The sequence below is a fragment of the Sceloporus occidentalis genome, unplaced genomic scaffold (genome assembly GCF_023333645.1).
Source record: "Sceloporus occidentalis isolate IW3139 unplaced genomic scaffold, rSceOcc1.0.p SCAF_11, whole genome shotgun sequence".
NCBI lineage: Eukaryota > Metazoa > Chordata > Lepidosauria > Squamata > Phrynosomatidae > Sceloporus > Sceloporus occidentalis.
Genome location: NW_028316991.1, coordinates 5985849 through 5996432, shown reverse-complemented (window position 1 = coordinate 5996432; position 10584 = coordinate 5985849). Strand labels below are relative to the sequence as shown.

The 10584-nt window shown below is 35.7% G+C and overlaps 1 protein-coding gene across 1 annotated transcript; it reads right to left on the bottom strand.

The window, feature by feature from the left end:
• Positions 1–302: 302 nt before the first annotated feature.
• LOC149305484 (peptidase inhibitor 15) lies at positions 303–9134 on the bottom strand. Its single transcript, XM_089477425.1, has 5 exons — positions 8862–9134; positions 3446–3564; positions 1778–1910; positions 593–708; positions 303–438 (listed from the first exon to the last, which is right to left on the bottom strand). Exons 1-5 carry the CDS (start codon positions 9132–9134, stop codon positions 303–305), a joined length of 777 nt encoding a protein of 258 aa, XP_089333551.1.
• Positions 9135–10584: the final 1450 nt, after the last annotated feature.

The window sequence follows — 10584 nt, the reverse complement described above, 5'->3', positions numbered from 1 at the left end:
TGCTGCCTATGAAATTGGTATTCCAGATCTACACAATATGAAATATATATATATATATAAACACACTTCTTTAACACCTTTCCTATAATAACTTTCTTTCCTATAACTCTCCACCTTAGTTAGACTCTGTTAATGAAATTCTATTTTTAAAGCAGTTATTGGGAGCAAACACACCAAACCGGCTTCATTTTTGCAGCCAGGAAGATATGAATGATATCAATTCAAATCATGTATTACGACACAGCAGATGAAATTAAAACGACTTTGCCTATGTTTCGGGACATCAATAAGGATAGATGAGTTTATTTGAACCAATATAAATAGTTTGATGTTACTCCTGGAAAACACTGGTTGTCTGTGCAGGAACCTCCGTAACTTGGCGGACATGCAGAGCAAGGCACTCCGACTTTATATGGTGCTTCTCCAATCCAATTTCCCCTAAAACACAACATTAAGCGTTAAAGTGATGCACCACAAATAGACTTATGTTAGCTCTGAGTATATAAGAATATTAATTATATTATTCATTGTTATGTGATTATTACAACAAGACCAAATTAGGGAATTACTATAGAAAAACCGAAGAACTTACTTTGGAGCATAGTTGCATACTAAATAGACTGCTCTTCTCCATACTGCTCCCCAAACATTCATGTTGTGACATGTATGAATAGCACATCCTATTCGGTTAGTGGTGGCCCAAACCATCTGAAAATAGGCATAAATATATAGCTGAGTTAAAGATAATCAATACCTGCTGAATATAATATTGTATGGCACAACTACATATGATATAACTCTTAGCTGGTTGAATTCCATATTACCTACACGCTTGCATTCACTGAACGCCCGCTCACATTTAGGGACAATCATCTTCTTGATATATTATTTTAGGGATAAAATGAAAATGAATGAAACCTATGAATACTTGGCAATGGATGGCCACTGCCTTATCTTACAAAAATGCTGAGACTAACTTACTGTGCCTATAGGGATACCAACCACATTTCACTAACAATAAGAGGCAAAAACATATTTGCCTTGTATTTCAGTTCTCGCCTTGGTGATAACTTTGATACGCTGATCTTTCCTTGATAATGTCACAAGTAAGCTAAACTTTGACGCTTTTCATTTTGCAAGAGGGCAGGCTATTTAGGTGCTCTCTGCTCTCAGCTGCACTAGTCTAACCCTTTTGTGTGTCTATATTTTTCTTCGATGATCTCTTTGGCTTTCCCAAGTCCTGACATGGATCTCCCTGCTCAACATATCTAGAGGGACACCTACTGCACCCCACTGATGAGGCCCTGGAGAGGCCAAAATACATGTCTGGGGTTGTTGGTTCCCTTGTGCAGACAATCTGCATTGCTTTACACATCTTGACTGCCCTTGTGAGCAGTAAAATTCTCATGATCAGGCAGAGATTCCTCCTCTATAATGGGTCAGCTAAAAATTGGGAGCCTCCAAGGGTGGGATCTTTAAGAGCTGACTCCTCTTGGCATTTTGTGTTCACATTTGCATTCTACCAACAATAAGTGAGTTACAATGGGTTAGCTGTTGGAAGAAATGCTGTTAACATTAAAAAAGAGTATTTGACGGATTCACATTAAATCAGAAAATTGCAAGTATAGTGTCATGGGAAGAACGTCATACAAAATCATTCTAGAGCAAAAGGTACTGGTTGGAGCTATGTATACATTCAAAAAGAGTGAAGCAAAACAGCATTCACTAAACAGTTAATACCACACAACTGTAATAGAAAATGCAGATTTTGAATAACCTGTGTATAATGAGTACACATTGGTCCATAACATCTCAGCGGACATCTGGGGTTACAGTCCTGAGGATATGGAAAAGCGTAGTCTTTTACTTCATCATACCATGGTTTCACCAGCTGAAGTATTGACTGATATCTGAATTAAAATTGAAAAAAACACTTTAATTAAATGTTTTACATTTAAGAATATATGTCATATAATTATAATGGTAGCAGTTATTTAACGAGTATATAGAATTCATATTACATTATTAAAGCACATGTTATGTACAAACTATTTTGCTTATACAGCAGAACATAAAAAATCAATATGGTGTGGAAAGATCTTTTAACTGGTTCAGCAGCTTTTACTCAGTATTGGAGTTTGTGTTTTATACCAATAAATAATTAGTTGTTTATGTTGCCACTATATTTTGGATGGCTTGCCTCCTCATCATCATTAGGGATGGCTTTTCATGCATTGGCCAGTTATATATTTTTTGATTGATTGAAGTCTCAAATTAGAGTTAAGGTACTGTATATTTGATGGAGAATAATAACAAAAACCAAAATACCACGTGTAAATATAAATAACGAAAATATAAATACTTCCCACAATGAGAGCAGCTACCAACAAACACTCTTCCTCAAAGTGTGTACAACAGCAAACCAGGGATAATGGAGCGCATACACATGTGGGAAGGAAAAAACAAATCTAATAGTGTAATATTGTTAATAAAAAATATATCTATAGTGTAGAAGTTACACTCACAAAGGGACTGGATAAAGCAGGCTCATCGAAATGTCAGGCTTCCAGAAATTGAGTGTAGTATTCTATAAAAACAAACATAAACCGGGATGGTGCAGTATCTTCAATCAACTGATCTTAAAAGATCAAAATGCACTTACAATTGAGATGTGCCACAACTCAGCGAGTATTGTGCAAAAGCAAGTAGAAATCAAACATCCGGTATAAGGTAAAAGTGTTTCCAATTTATTCCCTCTACACGTTTCGCCGATGGGTCGTAGAGCTCTATTATTTGGTTTATGCTGCTGTTTGATTTTGACTGCAGTTTTACTTATTTATTTTTCTCCTGATGAAGCCAACGACCCATCGGCGAAACGCGTAGAGGGAATAAATTGGAAACACTTTTACCTTATACCGGATGTTTGATTTCTACTTGCTTTTGCACAATACTCGCTGAGTTGTGCCACATCTCAATTTGATAGTGCATTTTGATCTTTTAAGATCAGTTGATTGAAGATACTGCACCATCCCGGTTTATGCTTGTTTTTATAGAATACTACACTCAATTTCTGGAAGCCTGACATTTCGATGAGCCTGCTTTATCCAGTCCCTTTGTGAGTGTAACTTATACACTATAGATATATTTTTTATTAACAATATTACACTATTAGATTTGTTTTTTCCTTCCCACATGTGCATGCGCTCCATTATCCCTGGTTTGTATTTGATGGAGTATGCATGCTCTCCATAAGTTCATCATTTGGCGTTAATATGTAAAAACTCAATATGTTATTGTTTGCATTTTTCTGTTTTGAAAAATTGTGGCATGCAACTTTGCAGCACTAGTTAATTAATTTACAGAACAATTTTTTTTTATATAATAGGTATGCTATCTTTGATTAATAAATCTTCATATCTATGATTTGGTTTTGCAACTTGCATACCTTCCAGTTCTCACAGACAAGTTTTGACCAAGAAACCTCAATAAATATGGAGGGCCATGATCCCAAATGCAAGCCGCAGCCCAGGCTTCTGCAGACTTCGCCAAAGTGTCATCCCAGACCTGAGAAACATTAAAAAATATGAAATAAATATAAATAAAGAGAAGGACGAATAGTCACACACATGCCCATGGTATACACACATACACTATATGGATAAAAGTATTCGGGCACCTGAACAGTACACCAACAGGGACTTTTATGACATTGCATTCTAAACACACAGACGTTAATATGTAGTTGGTCCTCCCTTTGCAGCTATAAGAGCTTCAACTCTTCTGGGAAGGCTCTCTACAAGATGTTGGATTGTTCCTGTGGGAATTTTGGCCCATTCATCCATTAGAGCATTAGTGAGGTCAGGGACTGATATTGGACGAGAAGGCCCAGCCTGCAATTTCTGTTCCAGTTCATCCCTAAGGTGTTTAATGGGGTTGAGGTCAGGGGTCTGTGCGGGCCAGTCAGGTTTTTCCACACCAAACTCATCCAACCATGTCTTTATGGGCCTTGCTTTGTGCACTGGAGCACAGTCATGCTAGAATAGAAAATTTCCAGCATTGTCCAATATTAGTCAACTGCTGCAATGGCATGTAAAAGATTGTCTGGTATAAAAAGGAGTATTGACTCACATGAGGAAAATATAATTTTGCCTCTGTATACGCCAATAGTAAGACATCATCTTGAATATACAGTATCTTGCAACGTGATCGAAAATTGGACATTATACAGTTCGTATAAGTGCAGAGATGGGCTACTAAATTAATAAGAGGAATGGAACAAAAGGCATATATATGTTTATGAGGATGATTAGTTATAGCTTGTTGATTTAGTAAGAAATCAGATTTTGGAGTCAAGAAGAATTTGTCCCCTTTTTCAGGCACTGGAAATTGTGGTCAGTGTGGGGTTTTGACCTTCTTCTGGACCAACAGTGAGGTGGAACTTGATGGACTTGTGACCTATGCAATCTAAATCGCTATGAAGGTATGGATACACTTTTTGATACATCCTATTTCTGGAGACATTTTCAAACATAGTTACTCTATAAAATGTAACCTCAAAAAATTATTCTTAAAGCAAAACCGTTTAATGTCTCTAAAAGCAGAAGGCAACCTCTACATTAAGAATAGATGTTCTGGCAGACTGGCAGTTTCTCTTGGACTCTCTTGGTTTTTCCCTGTGTTAAAAAACGAAATCTCTATATCTAGCTTGCAGATCCAGAGAATAAAGAGTTGGAGGTAAGCCTGCACCTTCCACATTCCATGTTAACCACTCTGCGGGGGCTTAGTGGTTTATTTAAAAAAAATGTTTTACTAACCATTGTTTAACTTACAAGTCACTGTAGTAGGATGTTTTAAGCAAACAAAAATGCTTACTCAGAAAAGTAAATTTACAGTATTGTTATTGTTCGTCAAAAGACTATAGTTTGTATCAGAAATATAATTTTTGTTGTAGAGATAAATCAAGAGTTGAAAAAATCATAATAGGACACACAATATGGTACATTACTCTCATTTATTAGTATTCCTTAGTACTAAGGAGGAATATGTGGATCTCTTGGCACCATTTAGTAGATAGGATGCAATGACCTAACATTGTGTTTCATAAGCCCATAACAAGACACAGCGATATGTGTTGCGACAGACCAAGACGTTCGCTTGGTACCCTACAGGATTCTTCTAAGTAGCCCATTGACAAAAAAAAAACTGACCTAAGCAAGAGCTTCCTGTGACACATGGTTTGGTGAAAAATGTGCATGGAATGTGTTATTATAAACATTAAACGTGTATTCAACATTCCTTTTGTTATTCCTTGAGGATTCCCATGGGTACCATGAGCTGCTACAGTTATAAAAGATCTCGGACCCAATAAGGGCATTTATCCCCATACACAATAACGAAAGTCATAACCTTGTTAGAGATAGGAAGAAATGAGATTAGACTAAATCATTTAACAAGCAGATTATTCCAGAGCACTTGTTTCACCGCTGTTAATTAGTCTGGGCATTTCTAAAACCGTTGATGTTTTCCAGCAAAAGTGTAAACATAGCTAAGAAATGTGGCACAAAATATAAGTCTACTGTAATAAGCTATAGACAACGGGGCCTATTCATTTAGCTCAATACCCTTCTCTGGACCTGCACATCATCAAATCCAGTACAGCCTGTTCACCCAAACAGTTTTGTACGCTACTATAAATATGTATTTTATAGTTATTTATTTATTATTTAGTTATTTAACGCTACTTATGGATGGAAACATAAGTAGATTATGATGACATAAAAGACGATCCATTGTGCCAATGTTATCCACCCCTACACTCTTAGGGGGTGCCCAAAGCTAACACTAATAACATCCACTAACATGATTATTTATGATCATAGTGCTTTGCTGCCTTATTTTTGTGCCAGACTGACAGCTAGCATTTATCTGAGCCATGTAATAACTGCAGAAAGGCCCTGAATGCTAAATGCCCACAGGGGTAGTGTCCTTTACTTTTACTGCCACAGCTTGTACTGCACCCTAGAAGGTTTAGATATATTAATTTAAGGGCAATAGCAAATTTCACAGCACTATTACAATAGGGGTAGAGTAAAAATATCACTAGAAAGCCAAAGGAAAACCTCTCCCAGCCTTACTGGATAATTGTGTATAATAATGAAATTAATATTTCAAAATGTTTTTTTTTTAATGAATAAATATAACGAAAAAAATAACATGCACTCTTCCTATCCTGCCTCAACATAGGTCCAGCATAAATGCATCAAAATAGATCCTGGCTAAAGGAAATCTATGATGTCATCACATAAAAATAAACTTGGTTTGCGTTTACATAGATTCCTGCACTCTCACCTTGACACGATGATGTAAAGTCTAAATATTTTATATCTTTACCATCTTCAACCCCAAGATTTTAAGGCTTTTCCAGTATGAACATCTATACTAAAATAGTAACTTTGGGCACATACATAGAACTCTCTAAATAGCATTATATTGTAAAAATATAGTGTTTTTTTAGCAAGTTGTTTCTATATACAGTGTTAAAGAATGGAATTAGTGGTTTCATTTTACCTCAGATCTCCCTTTAAATAGCTTCTTATTCTGTTAAGAATAGGAATATGACATATGCAGAATAAGCCTTATAAATAAACTCCAAATAGTTCATGTTGGAACTAAACACTTCCATTGCTACTCTTGAACGCTTTCAGTTGTAAATCAATCTAGGCCTGAAAACGTCAGGTGAACAGATGCTGCTTCTGAACACATAAACATGAACATTACATGGTTGTCCATGCTCGTACTAATAAGGATTGTGGTAGGTTTACGTCACTGACATTTAACCATTTCAGTTAAAAGTAAACAAACTTCAATGTATCTATAGCTAATGTGGACAAAATACTTAGGAAATGGTTAATCAATTAGGAGCCCTGACCATCTGTAGTGTAAAGGGCATGTTGGTGGTCCACTTTTTCTAAAGCCTGTTCGCCAGCTGTTGTCATTCAAATTCACACTGCTATTGAAAGCATTGTAAAGATGTCAGAGGAAACTTTAAAACATTTCTAGACAGGTAAGAATGTGGCTCATCTCAAGAAACCAAGTTTAAGGTAAACATCTTTATATGCCTGCAAGCAACTTTTCATGAAGTCCAGGAAACAGGAACCAGCTCGGAAAACATGCTTTTTTGGATGCCAAGAAAAACAGTCATTGCGCACAACAGACGAGACTGACCAGTGTATAACAAATGCCCTCTTAGCTGAGTTTGACTTTCAATAAATAGCTGGAAGAGGACAGTATTATGTAAGGCTCTAAACTTAAACTGCATGGCAAACCTTCTAGTTCTAAATATTTTCTGCACTAATTACAGTTAACTGTTTGAGATGCAAAAAAATATTCTGTTTTTTGTCTTGTTAAGTTCCAATTAATTTAGAAAAATATAATCTACGGGCATATAAGAGAAGTTCAGTCCATGTAGATTGTAAATGTAGTGTTTGCTGGCCATGTGTTATTTACAAATAATACTAGTGTGATAAATACAGAGTGTAATAATAAAATAATAATACAGCATAATATTACAGATATGTCTATTGGAGACTGGTGGCTCCAATGGCTTGAAAACTAGCTCAATGAATGATTGCACAATTGTAGAAGCATTGGTTCATGACTGCTCTCTGCGCCACAAGCACAAGTGTTGTACTACCACTGCATTCTTAGATCTGAGCCAGCTAAAACCAAACCTGGTTTGACCCAGATTATCAAAATGGGGGGAGTGAGAGCTGCAGCCAAGCCAGTTAAAATACATCTTCTCTTAGTTTGTCTTTGTATGCATCCTAATGGACACCTGTGAGGGCTTCCAGTATCCAACTGGAATGCCTGACGCAGCCTATTCATATGGACCCTTGGTTTGCGTAGCTATGGTTTGTGTTGTGCCAGGCCAGCTCACCCATCTCTATCGTATCAATGCCTCTTCTGTTAAGGTGCACCTGTCACGCAAATACGACAAGGTGGAGCTTTATAGTACAGAGAGAAATAAAAATATACACTGTGGTAGGATAATTGCTTATAAAGGTATCATTATTGTTATTCTTCTTAGAATGATAATATCAGCACCCACTGGCATACAGTGATATCCAACTGAGCAATGGGTAAATCGTATGGGAGGAATGATCTCTATGTTTGCTAGTACTGAAGAGGAATGCAGTCAGGTATCTCAGAAATATAGTCATATATACCTTCTATAAAATAATAATATATTAATATTGCATAGGATTATGAATGTCAACACATTAGAAGAAATGATTCACTATATAGAATATGTTACATGAGACACCATACACAAGTTTAAGCATCTTCTCTTTGCAGCAGGTTCATACGCTTTCAACTGAGTTGGCTATCAACACTGTTGTCATCATTCGCACTGTTTTGGAAGCACGTGTTGCTAAAGTATACTGTCACAAATTCATATGCAATACAAAATGTTACCTAATGTTACATCAAGGCTACAGTGGTGTCAATAACATTTTTAAAACAACTATTGAAGTATACGTTTTCTGGTTATTTGGATGTTTTTAAAATAGAACACTAGCAATCGAACGTAAACATTGGAGTAGTTACATGTTTCAGGAAAAGACATAGGATCAGACAAATCTATTGACAAATCCTAAATTACTAAAATCAACCTATTTGCAGGTAAACATAGTTTTTAAATATAACATGCGATTATAGCTAAAGGGTAGGGATCAGGTGTTCTGGAACTACAAGTCCTATAAAACTTAGTTGTTTTTGCACAGGTGGAGAGTTGTAGTTGACAAGTTACCTGTTAGCTGGTTTCTAGGAGCACTATTTGTGCATCATGAAAATAAACTCACCATATATTCCATATTTGATGCAGGTGGGAAGACCTTGCTCCTAACTTGGTTGTGATATTCAAGAATAGCGATCATATCATTTTGAGAAATAAAGCGCTTTCTTCTGGATTTTGTGATATTTGCAGAGTCCAGCTGAGCACTTACATCTGGCTTGGAAGCAGTGTAATTGTTGGCAGGCAATGTTAAGTCTGTGGGGTTAGGTAACACTAAACCACATGTTTCACAAAGAAAGCAAAACAGAAGGGCAGTAGCAATAGAAAATGTTTCTATCATATTTGGAAGGCAATGCACAGACTTTACAATGATTGCTTTAAAAAAAAAATGATTTCTTGGAATCTGGAAAAGAAAAAAAATACATATAAATAAAAAAAACAAGTATTACTAAGCTAAAAAAAAAAATGTAAGTAAAAAATTTGACATAATTCTGTGCTGGTTAAAATGATAATAATGTAATGTGTCTTACCTTTCAACAAGGAGAATAAAATAGATGATAAGAGGTGCAATCTTATATCCTGGGATAAATTCAGAGAAAGCAATACTCAGCTAGCTAGAATCATCTGGCTGTTGGCTTTGCTAAGTGATAACAGCTTTTATATGTTACAGTTTGAATCCTCCAGAAAGGGCAGTCTTTCCAGTGGTGTAGTGGAAGCATAGCTCACAAAGGAGGAGTTCAGTGCCATGTACAGTGATTGGGTGGCATCATTTCAGGATGGGTGGTGGGGAAAAGAAATGACATACAATATCCACATGGCACACATTTATCCCACAGTAAATTAAAGAGAAAGGCAAATTAATTACCGCATACAGTTCTTTAGGTTTTGTGGTTATTTTAATATATGATTCTGCAATTCTTAAAAAAAAATCTAATAAATAGACATTGGGTATATGCATTTTTATTTATTTTATCGTAGACCTGGTACTTAAAAGATATACTCTCTTTTGATACAGTCAGCATAATTTATTTATTAAAAAAACAACTAACCGTTTCTGCTAATATATGAATATAACTCTCAAGGGAAGATTACATTAGCACAGAGGTATTGAACTGTTAACCAATACACTCTGTACAGCGAAATAAACTGTGGCATTAAAGCTAAGAATTTATTTTCCCTTATTCTTTTTTGTTTTTTAACGTGCTTTATGAATAACCTATGCAAAGAGAAGATACAACTATGGCAAGCAGGTGAATAAACTTCTGTACACTTTAGCATACTTTATATTTACAGATTTTCCATTAATACAAAGTTCAGAGCACAAACATACAACTTTTTTCTGTAAATAATATTTGATATCGTCGGTTAAACTTTTTATATGAGGTTGTGAGTTAGGTGTGTGCCGTTTCCATCAATAGAATGGAAATGTGCTAGAGCAGTGCCCTCGTCTCCTTGGGTGCGAATGTGCCTTACTGTGTGTTAATGTTATTGTTAATTGTAACTTGTCTATGTTAAATATCTTCAGTTGTAGCATCACTATAAAATCTTATGGTGCTGTAAAAATAAATGTAATGTATTTACAAAATACTCAGTAATCAGGTTTAAAAAAACATTAAATATATTGAATACCATAGAAGGGTTTTTACATGGTAGCGGAGAATACAGACCATTGGCAGGGCATTTTAATTCACAAATATTCAACAACAGCAAGCTTCTCCTCCATCTAGGGGTGAGCTGGCGCTACAATATCGGCATAGTTAATATTGATAAATGTCTTAAATGTCTTAATT

What these genes read in the sequence shown, in the direction of transcription:
- LOC149305484 (XM_089477425.1), bottom strand. Translation starts at nt 9,134, where the DNA reads ATGATAGAAACATTTTCTATTGCTACTGCCCTTCTGTTTTGCTTTCTT. An exon ending in TGTGTACTCATTATACACAG is followed by an intron (nt 709 to 1,777) that starts GTTATTCAAAAT and finishes GCCTATTTTCAG; the next exon opens with ATGGTTTGGGCCACCACTAA. An exon ending in GTATGCAACTATGCTCCAAA is followed by an intron (nt 439 to 592) that starts GTAAGTTCTTCG and finishes GTTGTGTTTTAG; the next exon opens with GGGAAATTGGATTGGAGAAG.